This window comes from Pteronotus mesoamericanus, unplaced genomic scaffold, assembly GCF_021234165.1.
Source record: "Pteronotus mesoamericanus isolate MK-2021 breed Mesoamerican mustached bat unplaced genomic scaffold, CSHL_Meso_final contig_657, whole genome shotgun sequence".
In the NCBI taxonomy this organism is placed as follows: domain Eukaryota; kingdom Metazoa; phylum Chordata; class Mammalia; order Chiroptera; family Mormoopidae; genus Pteronotus; species Pteronotus mesoamericanus.
In genome coordinates, this window is record NW_026555229.1 from 17587977 (window position 1) to 17610391 (window position 22415).

Here is a 22415-nt window from a genome sequence, read left to right on the forward strand (position 1 = left end):
TAATGTGCCATCAACAGTTTTATAAGCTAATTAGAAAAAGATTAATTAATGACTGGCTGCTAATAAAATGGCAATCATGAAGAAAGAAACCGAGGGTGCTAAGCTTCAACTACCACCAATTAAGAGCTAATTACAAACAAATTATATATGTGTTTTGCTGTGGGCTTTAATTTACTAAAATGGTTTTAATTAAAAGAGAAAACATGCTGATTAATTGAACTGCAGAAAAAATCTACAGTATAAACTACGCTTTGTCTGTCTCTTTAATTAGACTTGTAACATCTGAAATCTTTTTTTAAGGTTTGTGAAAAGCACAGATAAACATAATTAGGGGAGAGCAGAAGGAACACCATCCTAGGTGATCATCCACTCAGAACCCAAAGGTTAAAAGAAAACATCCTCAATGCCATGAGATCTAAGCAAGCCCATCTAAAAACCTGCGAGAAAAACTCATCGCTCAGTACCATTCTTCTTTTTCTTATGTGAAACTGCCCCAACTGCAAGGCTGCACACAATTTTTTATGGGAATGAACCTATCTCGAACCTCGATGTAAAGGAATTCAATGAAGTCGTCCCTCACCTGCAAAGGAATAGCTTATTTTCCACACACTGTGCTAACTGTTCACCTATATAAAGCAACGTGACTATGCGCAGACTACAAAACGATTCATGGAGGAGCATTTAAATTAAAAAGCCACTAAGAAATGACCAGTTATAATGAAAGTGATCAGTTCTAAACAACCCTTAACAGGCACACCCCCCTCTGGCAGCAGAGCGAGCGGCCAACCAGTAGGAGCCCACTGCGTGAGCGAGGGCCTTCCCCTCCCGCCTCCCACTTTCTCCCCATGGCTAGCCCGTGAGACGCGCCACAGAGAGAACAGTCCTAACTCTACTGTCTGACTGGAAAGAAAAAAATAAAGAAAAAGTAAAGGGTAGAGTAGTAAAACTTCAAAGGACTTGAAATATATTTTGCCAGTTTGCAGGCACTAGATGACTTTGTATGAATTAATGTATTTTTCATTATTGATACTAGATTAACAAAATCATCTCATTTCTACAAAATAAAATGTTGAAATGGAGAAACTTTAAATTCTTAATATATAAAAATAAGTAGTATTTAATGCACTTTTACTCTGCTTACACAACCTTCAGTGGCTAGAAATCACAATAATTAAGAAAATAAGAAGTACCTGCCATCTTTCACGAAGTCACAGGTTCTGCTGATAAATTCTTACAACAGCTAATTGGAATATGAGTTCAGCTTCGTATGTGAATTGTTTTACCTTGGAAACATGGCTGTTAAACATATTTCTACCCAAAGAGAGTATTCATGAAAATGGGAAGAAAATAATTCTGCTCTCAGGATTATGGAATAAAGGGTTTAGAACCACCAGATTTCCCTCACAGTAACATGTCATTCAGTTCGGCTTCTTTTGTGTGTGATGCAAACACCTTTCCTACAGTATTAGAGCTCTGCAACAGCCCTGATTAAAGTGGCTTTAAATCACCAAGTTTGGCAGCATCTCCACTCCAAAACTTTAAACAAATGTTTCAATTCTGAACTCTAGATATGATCATGCTCCCGGTACTTTGTTAGCTCAACCCCTCAAAATTGTATTATTTGGAAAGGACTGGGGAGGGGATAGGAGGGGGAGGCAGATAATTCAAGCTGTCATTCCATCAAGACAACATGGCATGTACATCAACGTAAAACTAATAACCAAAGTAAAAAGCATAAATTGTAGCCAGAATCCTCGGAGGGAAACTAAAGCCCAACAGTAAACTGGGAAAATGCTGAAGGCTGGTTAAGTGCTCTGGCACCCGACGCACTGCTGATGAAGGACCGCTTCTTGGATGTTAACATAAAATGTGGGAACTACCTCTTCAAATGTATACCTTCCCCACTTCAATGAGAACGCCTTTGGATTTTCTAGGAAATTGCTCTAAAAACAGTTTATGCTACAAGTTAATAACCTGCCCAAATTTAGACAGCACTTAATTTAGCTAGGAGAGACTGTAATTCAATCAATTCAAACATTTTTTAATAAACTATTCCTACATTTGTTATTGAAATAGTAACAAATTATTATTTCAACATTATTGACTTTACCTATATTTTGAAATCCAAACATCTGCATAGCCTGTTTAATAAATTTAATAAAAATTAAAATTCTTAAGTTGAATTCATCCTGCCAATATAATACTTTTATATCTATAAAACTGTGATATTAACATGGGATTTTTAAAAACCATTCTTACTTGTGAGACCTTAATTGGGTTCTAAAAAATACTATGCCCAATAGCACGAGTGGTGGAAGTCCTTTCCTTTGGCCTGTATTCATTAACCCAGGCAAAAAGCTTCATAATATAAAACATTTTATATCACTACTCCAAATTGAAGGGTTTTGGCCTTAGTGAAGATGGCAGCAGGTTATAACTACAATATCTCAGATATGAATATTAATACTTTGCAAATTATATAAAGTACCAGAGGAAGATCACTATCAATGAATGGAATGTGCTGCCAATTCAGGCCTGAGGTTAACAAGCCACAAATACGCTCAAATACTTTTGTGTGTGAGTGTGTGTAAGAATAATATTTTTTTTAAAAAAACAACTTAACAGTTTCATCAGTATGACACACACCCAGGTCCATTTTTTTCACTTCATCTCTCCTCCAGGATCATTAACACCAAAAAAGTATTTAATCGACAGGAGGGAGTTCCAAAGCAACCGCATTACTGCATGGGCAAAACCAAAGATAACAAAGACGACAGGACAATCCAGGCTTCAGACACGGGGCCTTGAGCCACCCCCCACTCCCCCAACCAGATTATATAAATTCCTTAATGTCGTCGTTAATTTCAGGGAAAGGGATTCTGGAAAAATGCACTTGCTGCGTCACAACAGTAGTGTGCTGACAGTCTTTTTTGGGCACATTTTTGAGGAACTGTTTTCAAGGCCCATCCTCAAACATGGTTCTGGTTTTGGCTTCCTTTTTCTCAGTACTGATTCTGCCCTATTGGTTTCAGAGACTTATAAATGTTAAACATCAAAAATTAGTTTCACTTATTATGGTTAGAAAAGGCTTTAAGAACTCTGGGATCTGTGCCTCTGAGCAAAGGCTTTATCAGCTGGTCCCAGTCACTGCTTCTTGAAAAAAGAAAATGCCCCTGATTAGAAACCAATATACCTGATTTCTAAAAGGACACCTACCATGCATGTATACATTTAATTTATAAAGGGTTTCTGCCCCGAACGCACAATTACTTACTTCTCAAAATCCCATCTCATCTCCATGGTGTGTGACACCAAAGGAATAAATGTGAAAAATTAAATCTCAAACTAAACTATTTATTCAAGAATTCCATCTTGATTACTTTAGTTATTCTTCATGGGCACTTAATTAACATGGCATCAGTATCTTTCCAATGTCTGTGTCTGCACAGCAAACACTTTCCAGATGTTTTTCCACTTCCACAAAGACAAGAATAGGACCCAAATTATTGTTTCTCTTTTAATCAGAATCCTTTAACCCCGCACTAAATAAATTTAATTTATTGTACTAGAACAAAGCATTACTTTTGTATGGAAGTAAAAAGAACACTTGAGGAAAATGTTCGCTATCCTTACAAATGCTGAAAATATCATGTATTTATTTCTATAGCAATCTCATTTATCAAAAAGTGTGACAGAAAATAACCCTTAAAATGGAAAATACCTAGTCTGTATTATACAATTCCCACTTCTAAAATAGCAGTATGACAAAACAAAACACAAAACCAGAAACCAAATATCCTCAAAGGAAACCCACATTTCTGAGGCCTCTCAGGCACTACGTCTGTACAGCCTCACCAGCAGCGTTAAAGGGCAGAGAAAGGAAGGCTCACGAGCGAACAAGGTGAGGCCAACAAGGTGGAGGTAACACGCAACTGCTGCTCGACAGGAGGCCACAGGTGACCCAGCCCCTCCCAGGGCACCGTTTAAGCTTCAGGAAAAAAAGGGAACTTCTGAATCCCTAAGCCTCTCTTCTGGACTTGTTTTTCCTACATAAAAATATAAACCTCACAAGATACTTATGGCCAGCAGCCATAAACAAACAGTCATCAACAGTAGATTGTTGACATCTGATGATGTAAGAGTGCAATAGCAATTCCACACAAAAATTGACTGAAATGGTAATTTCATCACTAGGCTCAGAAAAAATGCTCACCTTCAGGTGAGTAAGAAAGAATAGTACCTAGAGCCAACAGTTTACACAGATGTTTCCCATGAAATCAAACACCCCAGAGTAGCTACAGCTTAGGAATAAGATGAAGGAGATAGAGACACGCTAAAGTGAAAGCTATGGCAGAGCTTCTCCCCTAGAAAGTACAAAAAAGAATAACAAACAAAACACATGCCAATACAAGCTCTTTACTCTCTGTGTGACCTTGCCTAGTGACACCCAGCAGTGAGCCCCAATTACAGGAATATTCCCCCGAAAAGGTGCAAGTCAGAATATTCCAGAAGCCTACGTACTTAAAAGAAGAATATTCAACATATCCTGTATCTGTGAGTTTTACACTATAAACTATAAACTATAGGTTAAAAAAAAGGACTGAACATTCTTTAGGGCTGAGGGAAATGTGCAGAATATGAAGTAAAAAGGCATTTTGGGGAGCAAGAGTTAGAAAGTCACTGTGCCCTGAGGGCGAGTTAAACTGAGTTAAAGATGCAAATAGAAAAAGAAAGCCTTTTAATCATAACGGGCAAAAAGCTCTCTGAATTACATAAAAATCTAGGGTTGAATATCAATCATGGATTATTTCCACTGTATGTTTTAAACTTAATTTAGAAACATAAAAAACAAAAATATTTTTAAATAAATAGCAGAGCAAGAGGGAAGAAAACAGACTGAAAGGAAAAATCTTAGAGCAAGTATCTGAATACTGAACTTACTTATGATCATAAAAAGAACACGCATTCCTCTTAGAAAATCTGGACATACAGAAAATGTGCCATCGGTGTGACTCACCTCTCGGGTGGCCAGCTGGTTGCTGAGTTCCTCAGCCTTCTCAATATTCCACTCCTCCACAGCCTGGTCGATGCTCTTTTCAAGGCCCGACTAGAGGGAAATAAAACCTAAAATTTAAAAGCAGGTAAGAAAGGCAAACAAGCATCTGCTAGCAAAGACTATGTCTTGCGACTACACCAAGTACATACTCAGGCCGTTTGACTCCCGTGATGACGCTGCATGGCAGTTGGTACCAAACCATTTACTGACAAGAAGGCACCTCAAGACATCAAACGGCTTACCCAAGGTCATGTAACTTCCTGGACTAAGAAAAATAAGATACAAGTCCAGATTTTTGTGACTCCAAAGCCTGTAATTTCTCTTACTAATAATAATAATGTTAATGATAATAGTTAGAAATTATGGCATGCTTATTATGTGACAGACCGCGGGCTTAGTACTGTAAGAAAGCTCATTTAATCTTTCTAACAACTCTCTGAAATAATACTGCTATCCTGTTTTAAAGGAGAGGAAACAGAAAGGTGGGCTCACTAACTTGGCCAAGGTCAGAGTCCGTAAGTGGTAAGGTCATCGCATGATCAGCCTCTGCCTCTCCTCTCTACTGCCCATTCCAGGAGCTTGAGACTTTCACTCAACTGCTTCTCCTACTCTTTGACTATAGGTACTAAGTTGAATATTAAACATGGGAAGAAAGTTATATATGAGAATGATTTTATTTCCCAATGGAAATTTTTTATTTACTAAAGATACTCCAGAAAAGCATAATTAAAACTTTCATGGAGTTACCAATCAGGTAGGATTCATCATATATTTATGGAAAGATGCTTAGACTTAAATAATTGAAGTTTAGCTTGTGAAAATAGTTACTACAGAAAAACAATTTCTTTAAATGGTCTAATATATGCTTCTTACCAGAAAATCTTACCCTAACAATGGCATATCTAGTGTATCCTTTAATGTCCATATTTTTAGTCAACCAATGTCTCCTCCCTTATCTAATAAAAGAAGTCCTTCAATGGACCTTCCATCAGTGGATTGATTGCTTATACCCATCACCTCAGTGAAACGCTGTTCCTGAGTAGCTTTTGTTGAAATGAGACTTTAAAAATTCCCACATATACAAAGCAGAAACAAACTCACAGATACAGAGAACAAACTCTGGTCACCAGAGGAGAGGGTGGTTGGGGACTGCGTGGAAAGGTGAAGGGATTAAGAAGTACAAGAAGATGTAAAGTACAACAAAGAGAACACAGTCAATAATACTGTAATAACTAGGTACGGTGTCAGATGAAATCTAGACTTACCGGGGTGACTACTTGGTAAGGTATTTTGGGTTGGCCAAAATGTTCATTTGGTTTTTCCTGTAAGATGGCACCAGTGGTGCTTAGTTGTCTTTAACTTCATTCGAAACAATTTTGTTAAATTGCATTGTGACAGCTATCACATCAGCGTGCATTTTTTTAAAAACTTATGAAAACTGGTGAATTTTTGTGTAACCATTTTAATACTGAAGATGGAAGAAAATACACAACATTTGGGACAAAATGTCCTTAATTTCAAGAAAGGTAAAAACGCAACTGAAACACAAAGAAAGATTTGTGCAGTGTGTGGAGAAGGTGCTGTGACTGATCGAACGTGTCAAAAGTGGTTTGCGAAGTTTCGTGCAGGAGGTTTCTCACTGGATGATGCGCCAGTCAGGTAGACCAGCTGAAGCTGACAGCAATCAAATCGAGACATTAATTGAGAGGAATCAATGGGAGACAGCCGACAAACTCAAAATATCCAAATCAATAAAGTTACTGGTGAAAATGAAAAATGTGTCTTTTTTTTTTTTAAACAGAAAAAGCTCCACAGACCTTTTGGCCAACCCAATATAAATATCTAATCACTATGTTGTACACTTGAAACTAATACAAAATTGTACCTCAACTCTAACTGAAAAATGTATTTGTTTAAAGATTCTATTTACTTGTTTTTAGAGAGGGTAAGGGAGGGAGAGAAACATCAATGTGTGGTTGCCTCTCGCACTCCTCCACTGGGGACCTGGCCCACAACCCAGGCATGTGCCCTGAGACTGGGAATCGAACTGGCGACCCTTTGCTTCACAGGCTGGCACTCAATCCACTGAGCCATACCAGCCAGGGCAACAAATTAATTTTCTTAAAAGTACTATTACTTCAGTAGTCTAAGTGAAACTGTTAGTTTCTAGATCACAAACAATTCTCTATAGGCTTCAATTTATCATTCCATTATGGATAAAAATGATGATTTTTGCCTTAGATTGACTATTTTTATTATAGCAAAAATGGAATAAAGTTTACTGTCTGAACTAAAAAAACCAACCATATACAATGTATCCCAAACGATTACAGAAACAAGGACCAGTGAGGTTGTCGTTGATGTCCATGTTAAATGAAGACTGTTCCTTCTCAAAATCTTTCAACCCACCTAAGAGCCTCACACGATGACAAATTTCTTTTCCTTGTTCTCAAAGGTAGCTTGAGACTTTCATTCAAGTGCCCCTCAGAGCCTCTGACCCCAAGCCACGTGGCCCTGTCCTTTTCCCATTCTGGTCCTGTGATCACCTACCGGTCTCCAAAAATTACCCTTTCCTGTAAAGCTGCAGAACTCACCTCCAGATGTTCCCAAACAACCCTGTGGACGCACCTGCCCAGCACCCTTCATCCTTCAGCTCCAGGGACCTCTAACCGCCCCCCAGCTCAGCAGTCATCACCCCCGGCCAGTGCCGCTCCCGGTGCGGCCCGTGTACCAGTCTGGGTCTGCAAACAGTCCCAGTTCACAACAGAGCTCGTGCCAGAGTGCAAATCAACTACCTGACTGCACACAGCTCTGCTTAGCTGACGCACTCTAGGGGAGGAGAAACGAGCAACGAGAACAAAACTTCCTTAATGAAGGAAGCAGTACCCTGAACTGCATTCAGGCACCCGCTCCTTAGCTCCTGGAAAACTAAGAGTCTGAGTGCGCTTGCACTAGGCCACGTAACAGACGCCACCAGAAAGCTCCACTTCCAAACCTGTACAACCTGGAGTTCTTTCTAGACGTGAATTTCTGTCCTTCGACTTGCCCCACGTGTTTGTTGCCAGTGAACCTGCCTTGTCTGCACGTGGAACCCCACTCTGACACCCCCACATTTGCTCTCAGTCCTTCAGTCTCTTCCTGGATTCTCTTTTTCGCCCTCTCTGGCCTGCAACCCATGACTAACCTTTCCTAACAAGACTCTCAGCCAGCAGTTCCCAAAGTCTGAGGCTCAGCCAGTACTGTTAGTACTGCCTGAGGAACTCGTTAGACAAGCAAATTCTCGGAATGAGCAAGTCAGGGAGGAGCCCAACAATCCACCGACTGCAATAATGCTACAGTTGGTGAACGACTGACCTAAACAATACCTTCCCTTTCCCCCATCTTACCTTCTTTTGGCATTTCCCAACCATTTCTTTCTACTACTTTAACATCTAGGTATCTCACTAATGTCAGAGAAAATCAAATAACTCAATTCACTGGCTTCACCAAAAGCTGTTTTTCAAACTCTCAATTCTGCTCTTCAAAGTTCCCCCATTCCTCTAAGAAACTAGTACACATCTTTTCCTTTTCCTGAGTACCCTAAACCCTACCTCCTTCCTTTTCATCAGATTATAACTCTACCCCTTACCTCACGGGAGCCCAAGGCAGGAGACGGGAGGGAAGAAAAGAACCAGGAACATGCATGTCCCTTCGACAGTCTTCCTCTTCAAAAGGGGTCATCTCCCGGTACCCCGTTCTTCCATCCTCACTGCCTCCAAGAAGGAATCACCTCCCTTGGCGAGACTAAGCCCACCCCCTGTGCCTGTCGCACTCCCTCTGCCACTGAGGGCAGCACGCGTGTTGCCAGCCGGGTGCGTCTCAGCATCCAGCCCCGTTTCTCGCCCACAGGAGGCGCTCCGCAGCCTGCGCTACTGTGCAGTCACCCACCGTTGCATTAGCACTGGAAGGACCCACTCAAATGGGGAACCTTTTTACATATCCACTGGTTTCACAAGTTCCCAAGAAAATTCCACACAGGACTATTAGGGTACTAGTACCCTATGGTTAAAAAACGGTCCCATTTTATTGCACTTATTTATATATAAATCTTCCCACTGCTAGAACATGCATTCCTTGCGGGCATGGAGAACATCTTCTCCATTCTGGGCTCCCAGACTTTAGCACAGCACAGTACCTGCACCTGGGACATTTTAATTATTTGTATGGCAGAAATAAAGTGTTTCATTTAAGAAATGCTAAAACCATGGCGACTCCTTCCTGCACAGAACATTAGGTATCTCCACAAACGCCTGAGAGGTGTGAAAAGAAAACACTAACGTCGCGCTTCAGTCTTCCCTGCACCACAAACTCTGGGCGGTCAGACACCGCAGCCCAGACCGCACCTCCTTCAGGCTTTCGCCCCCCAGCCTGACCCCTGCCGGCGTCCTTCTCAAGCCTCTCCTGCTCGTCCCAGGCAGGGCTCCGTGTGCTTCCCTCCGAGCACCTAGGCTTCCTGGGGTTACGCACCGCCTGGGTGCCGCATTCCCCTACTCCGCCATCTCAAATAATCACAGGTCAGTGAGGAAAAAGAAACCCACCCTCCTCTTCCCACCGATGTGCGTGAATAAACCAGAGGTCTGTTCATTAAGTCAACTTGCTAACTTCCCCTTGGCCACCACAGATGGAGCCCCAGCTGACAAGTTAAAGTCACAAAAGGGAAAACAAGAACAGTCCCCTCTTCTAGAAACATATATGAACTGCTGAGCTTATTATTTTCACTTAAAAATAAACCATCTAAAATTACAAATTTATCTCTTCCCCGTCAACCGCCCTCCACTCCCCAGCCATGTGGAGCAGCCTCTAAGGGAGACGGCATAATATGGTAGAAAAACACTGGACAAGAAGTCAGGAAATGTGGTCACAGCTCTGGGTAAATAAGACACTTAATTCTTAAGTGTCAGTTTCCTTAGAGAAAATAAGAGCATTGGCTTGGATGACCAAAATTCTCTCCTAGAAATAAAATCCTAGAATTCCACTTATATGTTCAATTTTGTGTTTAGCTCTTTTAAAAGTGTTTTTTTTTTTTAATTTCTACAGTTTCACTAGATATAACTGTTTTGTTTTTCCTCTCCTTTTTCTTTTTTGGCAACTTAAGTAAATATGATAGTTACTTTCGGCTGTGAAAAATTTCTGGTTTTATGTGCACACCCAATCTTCCTGCCTCTTTAAGAAGACATTAACACTCCAAATGCTTATCTTAGTACAAAACCACCCTTAGGTAAGACTCTCCCATGACTTTAACACCACAAGTTAACAGCAGTTTACAAAGAGCATGGCTCGCGAGGTCGGACCTGGGTTCATATTCCAGCTCCTCCACCCAGGAGCCAAGCATCCCAGGTGAGTTCCTACACCTCGGCAGGTTCTAATTATCGCGCCTGTAAAATAAGAATAATGCCCCAGTCTTTGCAAGGTTATAAGGGCCACAAGAAAACATATGTAAAATACCTATCAAAGTTTTTAACATGCAGTAGTCATTCAATAAGCAAGTTGTCCGTACAGTATCTAAATACGAGGACACCGTTAAAACAAAGAGAAGCGTAGCTCCCGACAGCGGCAGACCTCCCCGCAGCTCTTCGGCGCTCAGACCGAGCACGGGACCCAGCAACTCACCCTCCAGTCAGCCAGTGTCCCGTGAACAAGGTTTGAGGAGGAAGGCTTTTTAAAGCTTTAGGCTGGACCTAAGAAAGCTCTGTGGCAATCGGCTAGGACGCCCTCCACACCACAGGAGCGGCAGGCCGCACCGAGGGCTGCTCACACTCCGCCGGCCTTGGCGTGCTCCTCAGACGCCTTTCGGCAGGAGTCCGAATTCAGCTTAAGATACATCGTGAGACAGACAGACAAACTCAGGGATGGCAATTTGGCCGCAGGTGAAGACTCCCCTAAGGCCAGCATCTACCCAGTTCCCATGAGGCGAAAAGTAACCTCTAATTTCTCGTAAGTTTAGCTGCAGTTCCCAAAAGGCAGTACTACAAAAACCTAAGAAATTCATGGGTTTAACATTAAGGAGAAACCACCCACATGTGTATATGTAGAGTATCTTTCAATGTGAGAATAAAGCTTTTTAAGTCAAACTGTATCACGATACAGTTCCACAGAAATTTTGCTACTAAATACTTATTCATTCAAATATGTAATATATTTCATTTTTAAAGCTTCATACAAGTGAATTACCCACTCAAGTTTGTTGTGCTATAATTAGATCTAAGTATCTAGGGAAAAATTTAGGTAATCTCTCCACAAAGAGAGGGTGCTAAGAATTAGTGTTGTTACCTTTGTACGTGGAGCCTATCCATTTTAATTATTTGAGTCGGGTAAATAAAAACTATGTTTGGCTTTACTTCAGAAAATCTGTATTTGGGACCAAACGACTTGGGTTGAAGTCTCACTTCATTTCTTCCCTGCTCTGTTTGTCTTCTCTGACAAACCACGATGGGCTCCAGTTTCTTCATCCATGTTCTGGGAATAAGACTGGCCCTCCCTGCTCGCCCCCCAGGGACCACACAGGGGTGGAGGGAGCGCGCTCTGTACCTGACGCCAGGGGAACAGCGTGAACCCCTAACCCCCCAGCCAGCTCCACACACACCGCCGCAACTCCGCCCTCCTGCCTGCCCCTCGAGGCACCCAGACTTCCATATGATCTGTGTGCTGGAGTTCCACGGGAGGTTCTGGGTGGAAAAAGCACTGCACTGAAAAAAGTAAATTTGAAAAAAGTTACACTATACAACAGCAATTTCCTCTCATAAAAAATTAAAAAAAAATTATGAAAGACATTGTGCAACTACTCTAAAAATTAAGTGTCCCTGGTTTTTCATGCCAAAAAGTATCCATTTAGTACACATAAAACTACCTCAATAAGGGCTGCTGGCTAATCCAATAGATTCAACTAAACAATACTTGAGACATTCATCATCAAATTGAGTGAAATTTATTCTAAAGAAACTCCCACATAGATTCAAAATAATGATTACAGGATTATTACGAAGTCCCAGAACTGCTGCGAGAAACACAATTGTGGTTGTACTTAAAACAAAGCACACTTTCAAACAGCTTTGAATATTAGGAAGAGTGCATTTAAAAATATAAGCCTCTCTGCATTGCTGAGGAAACAGGTGAAAGCAGTGCAGTAAATACACAACCTTGACCGAGCAGTTTTAGGGTGGCAGTGCTCCAGGAAAGAAAGAAAAAAGCATGATAAACGTAAGATTAAGAAGGTCACCCCTCCGCCTAAGAAAAAAAGTTTGCTTTGTTTTACCATTCCTGAGGGTCAGGGGAATACAGAGTGAACAGGCTGAGACGTGGCAGCAGATCAGCCTCTACTCCAGAGAAACAATGAACTAGAAATCGACTCTAGTTTTTCCATGATCCTCTCTAGATTTCCTGAGCCGTTTGCTACCATCTGCTGCATTTACATTTATTCTTAGCTTTCATCTTGGTGCCTCCACCATGGACATTCTTTAATGTCTACTTACTGTGTCACATTTACAGCAAAAGGGGTGCACGCAAAACAGCGATCTCAAACCAAAGAATGAGTGTGCACCCGCTGGCGTGTGATTATGCTGAACTACCAGGAGAATATGAATAGTTTGGCTTCACTGAATCCTTCCTTTCCTTTTGGGCTGGCATTTATTCATAGAATAGCACTGGCAAATGCTGGGCAGGTGTAAGACTGGCCGAAGTCAGTTCACTCATTTAGAAGACTGCCGTAACTTTCTTACATGTCACTCATACAGAGTAATGTCTACCGTTAAGAAGATCCAAACATAAAACAGATCAATAGGTGACTATGAAAAAATCTATAGTAGTCTTCTCTTAATGAGAAGTCTCATTTTTAAAATGACATTTGACTTGTAATTTCTTTCTAGAATACGTCTAACATATAAAATGGAACACTAGTTCGTAAAACTCAGTTGTCTAAAAGATTTTGCACAAAGAATCTTTGTATCCCTTATTAAAGGTACCCTATACAAATTACATATTTCAGACAATGAGTAAGAGCCATATCCAGCCAGTATCAAGAAGGAACAATTTCATATATACAGGGTAATAATAAAATTCTAACACAGATTGTAAAAAATACTCAAAATTTCTGCTTTTTACAATGGTTAAATTTAATTTCATAGCTTTAACTTCACTAAAGTCTGAAGTCAATACAGTTAAGAGAAAACATAACAAATACTATAAATAATTGAAGACCAAAGGCCACTAATTCACAAGTAAAACTTTTTTAAAAATTCCCTATGAGAACCAACAATTAACCATTTCTTCCCTCCAAAGAACCACCTAGTCGGAGGCTGGGACTTACAGCAGGTAGGCCAGAGACGGCCCACAGGTGACTTGCTTTAGACCAGGTTTGGTAAAATCAAGGGCACCCCCCTCACCAGCCCACCAGAATCATAAGGGTCAAGTGCATGGCAATTACACTTCAAAATGCTTCGCAGCCCCTTCTGCAGTGAAGCTAGGAAACTGAGCATGGTCTAATAAAGACTAGTTTTAGTTTCAACTCTATCAGTAATCTTTCTTTGTAAGAAAATTCTGCACTTGCATGAACATTTGTAAAAAAAAAAAAAAAAAAATCGCTCAGTACCAGTAATTAGCACAGAAAATGATTCTGGTTCCAACTCCCCAGTGTTCTAGGAACTAAATGACAAGAATACTCAACAAAGTTGACAAAAGCACAAGATCACATGTAAAATTCCGTCGTGTTAGTTCCTTAATGCACATGCCCTCACTGATGCAATACCACCCCACAATGGGTTGAAAATCGGAGGTTTTTCACAAGAAATACTGATTAATCAGAAAATGGCAACCGTCTCTATGTACACACAGTAGTCTACAGCAATGACCCATAAACGGGGCATCTGCCTACATACACAAGGTACAACACACTTGGGGTTCAACCAGGCAGGGCCTGTGCCACCCGCCCCCCAACCCCCCGCCGCCCTACCACTCCGTGGTGTTTCCATGCTGCGGGAATCTGTCACCATTTCCCTATGTGAATACGTAAGTTACTCGTTCAAGCTTCGACTCAGCATCACTACCACCTATAGGGCCGACGACTCCCAAACATGCTCCTGAAGCTCAGCCTCGCCTCCGAGCTCCCGCCTCACTTTACCAAGAGCTACTCCGCTCCTGCTCGCTGGCATCGCCCACGCCCAGACTGCACTCTGCAGAGGCCCCGCTCTAAACCTTCTCCGCTGCCACGCTTTCCCACCTTCATGACCAGCATGGCTACTCACACCACTGCTTCAGGTAAAACCCTGACTGGCTCTTTCCCTCCTCGTGCCCCCACCCCCCACCACTGCCTCACAAACAATCCGCACACAAGTACCGCCGGTGCTGCCTCCCCTGCCAGCCTCAGGTCCTCCCACTCTCCCCTCTCCAGCAGCAGCCCTGGTTCAGCCGCCCTGACCGCCTGCCTCGGTCTCTTCCCCGGTCTCTTCTCACTGACTTTTGCTGCCCTGCAGTCCATCCTCTGCATGACAGCAATCTTTTTAAACATAACTTCGATCCTATCACTCCTTTCACTTAAAACCCCTGAATGACTCTCAACTGCATGGCGACTAAAACCCCACTCCTTTCTGTGCCCCTTAAGGCCCTGCCCAGTCTGGTCCCTGCTCCTCGCTGACTGCACTCCAGCCAGGCTGACCTCCCTACAGGTGCTCAGGTGTCCCATGGCAACTGCTTCCTCTCTGGGATCCTCACCCAGGTTACTACTGGCCCTCCTTGCTTAGCTGGCCCCTCCCTGTCCTCGGGTCTCCGAGAAACGGCAGCTCCTGAGGAAGGTCTTCCGCGACCGCGACAAGCTGAAGCAGGGCCTCCCTGTGAACCTTCTCCCAACGCCCTGTTCGTGTCTTCCTTCACAGCTGTTTATCTAGCATCTTGTTAGCACACAGTAGGCATTTTAACATTTTCACTGAGTGAATTAATGAGAAATATGTTACGTAAGGCTAATTACTAACATTTCCTACTGGGTTATGTAAGAGGCAATAAAAAAGACCTCACCTTCTCAATTTTTTTCTTTTTCACAGGGGGTTCAAACCTGTCATTGACTCCAAAATACTGGGTAAGTTCCTTCCACTGGGCTTCACTTGAGGACTGTTCACTGTAAGAAGACAGACAATAAATTTTGCACTAAATGTACTCATGTTCACTTTTATTGTTTTTAATTGAGTACTATAATTATATTACATCTAGTTCTTACATTTCAAAGGTTAGTAATTGAACTATTTGTACAAATTCCACAAATACTGTCTAGAACTGGCAAATTTTTTAATTCCACTTACCTATGAGATTTTTCTTCATTCTTCAATTTACCTGAAAAGAATTCACAAAGTGTTAATAGCTAAGTTGTAATTTCAAAATTACATTTATTAAAAATTAATGAGCTCAATTACAGTTTAACATTAGCACCATTGACAATTAACCTGAATTATAACAAAACACCTTTTTTGGAGCGTTTTCTCTTTTTCCTTCTGAATCTTGAAGTTGAAATTTTCTGTTCAGAGTGTTTTTTATGCAATTCTTGAAATTTCTATATAAAAGTTAAAAAAAAAATTTTGAAGCAAAGCATACATTCAAAAAATAACATGTTAATAAAAAATTAAATTCTTGTATTTATAAACATATAAATTTAAGTTCTTCTTGAGATACTCTTCCCCAACTCTTTCTTGACCTGTGTTTTCATCTTACTTTATTTCTAAATAAATCAATCTGATAATCTGAGAGTAAAATTCAATGACTCATAAATAACACAAAGATAAAATCAAGATAGGAATTCCTCCTGTATCATGTTAGGCAAAGTAGCTAGTCTTACTAAATGTTTTCTTCCTCTTTTTATGAAAAACAAAACAAAAATGAGAGCAAAGATCGGAGTGGCCAGTGGACTGACCACAGACCCACAGAGTAACAAAAGAATTCTGAGCCAATCTTCCCTACCTATTACCTCCCAAGAGTGCATACGTTCTGAGCATGGCAGAGAACTCATCAGAGAAAACCTACATTCCACACATGCAAGGGAATTCCAGAAGGACACGCTTCATACGCATTTGTATTTGCCTCTGCTTCAGTTTTTGGTCCATCTGCAGGGAAGTCTGAGATCTCTGCGTTTGTAATGGTCCCATCTTCTTTATCTTCCTGTAAGTTCAGTCCAGAGTTCTCTAATGTGTCTTCATCTTCAGAACTCAACTCAACATCACTTTCATTTAGGCCAGGAGGTAGCAGCCCACTCCACATCTTTTCTTCTAAAGGAAAAAGGATGAATTTAGACCTCTTTTAGGTTTTTAAAACCATGAAATGACACCCCAGGAGTCTAATAATTACACCTATAGTTTGGGAACAGTCCATCGGAACTTTTTAAAAATCTATAATGGGATATGCCTTCCATATTAAAATAATGAAACTCTTTCTTTGCTTGTAGAACTAAAAAGTGTAAAGTAGTGTAGCAAGTTATTACAAGACACACCTATAGATGAATGACCTGAAGAAAATAGGAGCTTGATTCTATTTTATATGCATAATTTTGCCTAAAAAAAAATTCCAGTACAAGCATCCATTGCTCGACAATGTTACAAGCCTAACAATATACACTGCAGGCAATTTAAGAACAGTATTATATTTCAAGCCATAACAACTAGAGAAGAAAGCAAAATTGACCTGTATTTGAATGTATAAAACGTTCAAGGGACATACTAAGGAGCAGCCAAACAATTATTCAAGGAAAAAATTTTAAGCTATACAAGTAGTTTGAGAAAAGTGTGATGGTAAAAATGATATCCTAGTTTAAAATTTTTTACTGTTTGCTAAAATAATATTAAATGGCATATAATCCTAGCATTTTAACAAAAACATATAGCTTTTTTGAATAATAATACTATATTTGGGAAACTAACGTTAAAGTTCAGAATAATATTTAGCATTAGCTATACTGCCCATTGGTAGAGAGAACCATTAGTAAGTTTAGTAAAAATCATTTTTAAAAATTGGACTTGCAATCTATTTGATCAAATTATGAAAACTGAGTACATTTTCACTATTAAGCTCCATGGCACAGTCTATTTCAGCACAGGTAGTGAGCCAAAACCAGTTTGTTTAAAAGATGCCTTAAATAGAGAAGTTAGTTGTACTGCCCATGACTTACTATCAACCTGAAGGAATAAAATGGAAGGATGGAAACCTTTTTTTGCAGAGTTTTCTGCCCCCTATTGTGATTAACCTAGTAACAAAACCACCACCATTGTCTCTGGGACAAAGACATCATGGGCTCTTCTGTAACTCTGGCTAATGGATTCCTGATAACTTCAAGAACCTCCTCCCAGGTCCAAAGAATCAGAGCTTCCTTCTGCCACTTGGGCCCAGATTCATCCACTGTTAGCTCTGTGAAATATCCTCACCAAAACGTTCTCTTGGCTCTTTAAGAGGAAGGGCTCTGACATCTACCTGCTCCAACTGTAATCCTGTACACCATATACTAGCAGTATGAGGAAATCATTTTTTAACCCCTCAGTTTTTGCATCTGCAACACAGGGATAATTATACTGCACGCGGGGTCATTCTCAGGATTACATGAGATAAGCCATGAAAACACTCAACGCGGTGGTTAGGAGGTCCTAGGGGCTCTTTCAATGCTAAGTGCTTTTTGCTACTATCATTTCTGTGGCTACGGACTACATTTTGATCATTTCTATTATGGACAGCAGCATTCATAAGGTAGTTTTGAAGTTTTTAATGTTTGAAGTGATTCACATAACAATTGATGCAAATCATTTCTCCCTGATTTCCACAGGCTCACGTGAAGTTTCTATTAAAAAAAAAAAAAAAATTGGTGTCTAGTTTTCTGAAGAGAGCAAAAAAAAACCAAAAGCAAATTACCATGAAGATAATGAAGCTTAAGCTTCAAGGCTCATTTGCACAAAACACTATAGCTAATTTCCTATTTAGAATATGTATTCCTTTTTTTTTTAAAACAAAGAGGAGACCCAAAATTATATAGGCTCCAGGCCCTGTAAAACTTGGGACACATCCCTAAACCAGGCCCGAGGATTTTAAAAGCTGGAATGGAGGTCATCTTGACACGCTGGCACAAAGGATATCATGTAAAATATGTTGATATTAGAAAAGAGATGTTATGCTATTAATAAAAATATTTCTACTATTCTGAAAAGTAGGGGGAGGGGAGCCATAATAGGCTCCTACATGACTTTGACACTGGCATATAATATACCTTTAGACTCATTATCCATTTCAGGATGTAAGTGTAGTAACAAATTTCAAATTTAGCTTTCTGGGCATAAGTGGGATTCTTCTATGCTTGAAGCCATTGCTTCTTTTCCCTGTCCTCAGCATCTTCTGCAGGTCCACTGTGTGCCACGCACTCTTCAAGACATGGGGACAGTAGTATACAAAACAGGCAAAAAGGCCTAATTTCATGGAGCCAATGGTTTACACACACAGCAAGCTCCTGTCCATCAGCAGCCAAGTACCACTGAGCCCAGATTTCAGTCGCGGCTGCTCATGAAAGACATGTGCCTTCCAGACAGGCTGTTCTTCCAATGGACCACTAACTACTTCAGCACCTCTACAGGCGAGTCTGTGCTTTGGGCACTACAACGTGCTTCTCGGTTGCCATGGAGAGGACAGGGCTTTACTCAGCAGCCCTCAAGCAATTATCTATTCTTTATCTCCTTTTGGACTTTCTCAAAATCATCTGTTTTCAGCTCTTGCTGATGTGGCACTAAGAACCGCCTTCAGGGTGGCACTGGCTGGAGTGATTTCTTGTGTGGGCCCGCAGGAAAAAAAAGTCAATATAACTTTCAAAAACTGGACCCTACATCCAAATCTATAAAGTAAGACAAAATTCAAATACGGTATGTTTTAGAACTCAACTCCTAAACATCTTCAATGTGCCATTCTCCTGTAACTGTTAAAATAAAAAGAACACCTAAATACAAGTGGCCCTTGATAAACACAGATAACTAACTCGCTGAGGAGCCTGCGAAGTGTAGCTGCCCACATGCGCCACAGCCTGACTGCACATCAGGCAGCGTGGAGTGGCTTCTTTGTGACATGCTTTGGGCTCGTGTTTCAAAACACTGTCTTTCTATTCAAAGCATATACGTATCTTTCATACATTTCCAGCTGTACCATGGTAAGCCTCATGTTATTTCTGTTTTGTCCATTCTGATTCTTTGGAGTGTCTCTCATGCCACACCTTTCAGAGTATGTTCCTTCACTATAAAGCAGATCCCTGCAAATTACCCTTTAAATTTGGAAATTACTCAGTCATTCCCAAGAGACATGGTACACCAGACTAGAAACTTAAGTTTTTTAGTGTAGATTCTAGCCAGGTCTATACAACAGTCCATGTATTATTAATAGCCTTTCAGTTTTTAGCCTACAATCCATACAATTTTTAATTTAATCAAGTTGACCCAACAAAGATGTAAATGATTCAGAAGCCCTTTTGACTCTATGGTTTTGAAGATCACCCTCTTCATTTCATACACTACTTCTTAAGGTTTGTTTCCTTTTCTCCTTCCACGATTATTTTTTTTAAAAATTCTGTGCATACCACACAGAACACATCACTAGTCCTGGGCTGACATGATTTACTATGAACTGCAAATATTTATGCATCACTCCAGTTTGCATGGCTGGGTTTTCTTTTGCCCTTGAAAACCCACTACAGTCACTGTTTATTGAGCACACTTGGGCAGATCACAATGCATCAAGAAGAATGTGACCCTGATCAGCAATTCCTAATTTAAGGTTTTTACAAAATTTTATAAAGATGGAAATGAAGGTCTCTGAGCTACTTTCAATATTCAAAAAGGCCAACATATTTTTTTCTCTTAAACATCATCATCCACCTTTAGATGAGAAGACAAATTTAATGAAGCATAATTCTTCACCACATATTTGTTGATGAGAGACTCTGACTGGTAGCTATAAACCTGATTTTCATTGAAAAAAAAAACTAATAAATATGCTTTAGCAGATACAATCTTTCAAAACATGACACTCATGGAGATATCAAATTATAATAAAAGGGTCTTAGGTTGTGCAAGGATTGGGAACGGCTGGTACCCAGGAAAAAGACATGGTTTTGAAAGTTGAAGACGGTTTTCTAGTCCTGAGCAACATAATTGCAGGCAAGCCACTGCATTTTGTCTGGGTTTCCATTCTTAAGATAGAAAATGAAGGTCTGTTCAGATGATCTGAGGTGTCTTGCAGCTTTAAAATGTTTCTTTACAGATCTTAACATTGTATGTGCCCAAATACTGTCACTGCATTCTTTGCTACTACTCTCCATTCTCTCCCAGTCAGATGCAACAGTGATTAAACCCCAATACCCAGCAGATAAGGTTCTCTCCTCAGCCTAGCTGCCACAGCCAAGATTAATAGTTTTCTATTAGACTACGCACTTCACACAGGACACTGAAAGATGCTCTGGAGAAAGGGAAGAAAACCCCAGTTATGACAGAAGAAGAAACAGAACCAGGAAAGAAAACAAAGCAAGTCATTGCTATACATAGTATACAAACAATGTGACTAGCACTGATTTACCATTAATCTCACAGCCATCCTTCCACTAGGAATTATTACCTTTTACAAATACGGTAACTGACTTGCCTAATGCACGTGATCCGCTTATTTTACCACAATGGATCTCTACGGCTTCAAATTCTATGCTGTTAGAGGGCATCTTAAGTGGTAATATATTCTTGGAGACAAAGATTTGAATGTGGGTCTGAAGAATGACTCTAGCCTGTAACCTTAGACTTGCTAAAATTTAAGAAAATTTTTTTCTCACTGTTTTAAGTGCAGAATGCTATGTAAGATGCTACACTAATCTGTATGTATCAAAGTCACACTGAAGTAAGACTGTCAGGTTTTGTGGTCAACCAGGAAGCTGCTTATAACCAAAACACAAAAGATATAATCTGAGCAGTCTAATGAGTAAATGTCTCCTGTCTCTAATATTCCAAAATTTCAATTCCATTTTCACCAAATGAAGCTTATTTCCCATATTTTGTATTCAATTAGAAATAATCACAGGAACCTGAACCTTGTCTGATATGAATTTAACCCTACTTGTATAATAATCATATACCACCACCCACCAATCTAAAGGTTTCTGTGACTTGGAATTAGTTGCTTAACTAAAATACTTTTAAACATGTATCATCATTAATGTAAACATCCTATTTACTTTCATGAAATAAACGTGTTCCCTCTTCCCAAAAAGGTAGAACATACCAGTGTAAAACAGGCTTGCCTTAGGATTTAAGTTACCAATCCTATCACCCTAATAAATTATTGTATATATGTATTTAGCAGGACTTTGCATGTATGCATGTTTTAATTAACAGAGTGTCTGTTCAGTCCAGAAGTGGAAAACACTTCCTCAGACCCAAGAAAGATTCACAGTTAACCAGTAACATTTTGGGGCTCATTTTAAGTCGGATGTCGCTGTGCAAATACTTACAAGGCTCAAGGCTGCAAGAGGGTGGCTCTACAAAGGTACACCTTTTCCTGGTTGGCCGCGCAACCCGGAACTCTGCAGGCTCTCTGGCGGCAGTGTCACACTCCGGTCCCCAAACGGGATTCCCGTACCGGGCACAGCACTAGGTGCCCAAGGTTCCGGTACAGGAAATCTAGCCTGCCGACACACCCACTAACTGCTGCTCTTTCCGGGGACCCAGCAACTGTAAACAGGAACCTCTTTACCTGATCGAAAGCCTCCTCACCCCTCTCACTTGCGCCGGGGCCGGAGTGGGACGGAGAACCCCTCTGCAGACACGGCGCCGCAACGCCCCTTCCGAGCAAATCGGGAGGCCAGCCCCTCCGACTCTCCCGCGGGCCCGGCACGGGGCGCCTCGGTCTTAGGTCCGTGAGGCCACCCACACTGGCTCCCTCACTCCCCGCGCCCGGCCCTTCCCTACCCCCAGGCCGGACCCCAAGCCTCCTGGGAGCCAGCCTGGCGAGCAGCCCTACTCACCGGTAAGAAGCCAGCCGCCCGGCAGCCATCTTAAGACACTGCCAACATCGCGCTTTCTTATTGGCTCTGACATCTCAGCCAATGGGCTGGGGTTGTTCTGGCCTTGCAGTCGCCGTGGCAACCGGCCGCGCTCAACTCAGTGATGAAAGTCGCTGAACCGAGAGTGGTTGGTTTTTTTCCACTTCCTTTCTCTCACCGTTTTCCCTCTTTTTTCTGGTCGTTTCTCCAGCCTTTGTTGTTTCTTCATCTCCTCCAATAACCCGGTGATGGCTTAGACCTTGACCTGAGTTCGATCCACAAGGAGAGAGAATCGCTGCCGATGCT

The 22415-nt window shown here is 41.0% G+C and overlaps 1 protein-coding gene across 2 annotated transcripts in view; it reads right to left on the minus strand.

Annotated features, from left to right (window-relative positions):
* FAM204A (family with sequence similarity 204 member A) overlaps positions 1-22164 on the minus strand; it is a 29444-nt gene extending 7280 nt beyond the window's left edge. Inside the window, exons 1-6 of one of the 2 annotated variants that reach the window (XM_054581586.1) lie at positions 21579-21651; positions 16094-16335; positions 15539-15626; positions 15379-15409; positions 15098-15197; positions 5018-5107 (exon numbers count right to left, since the gene is read on the minus strand). In XM_054581586.1, coding sequence (XP_054437561.1) covers positions 5018-5107; positions 15098-15197; positions 15379-15409; positions 15539-15626; positions 16094-16327 — 543 coding nt within the window. In that variant the 5' untranslated portion in view covers positions 16328-16335; positions 21579-21651. Of the gene's footprint in view, positions 1-5017; positions 5108-15097; positions 15198-15378; positions 15410-15538; positions 15627-16093; positions 16336-21578; positions 21652-22091 lie in introns of those variants that run through there. The other variant, XM_054581585.1, reaches the window with a different exon arrangement.
* Between the last annotated feature and the right edge of the window lie 251 nt (positions 22165-22415).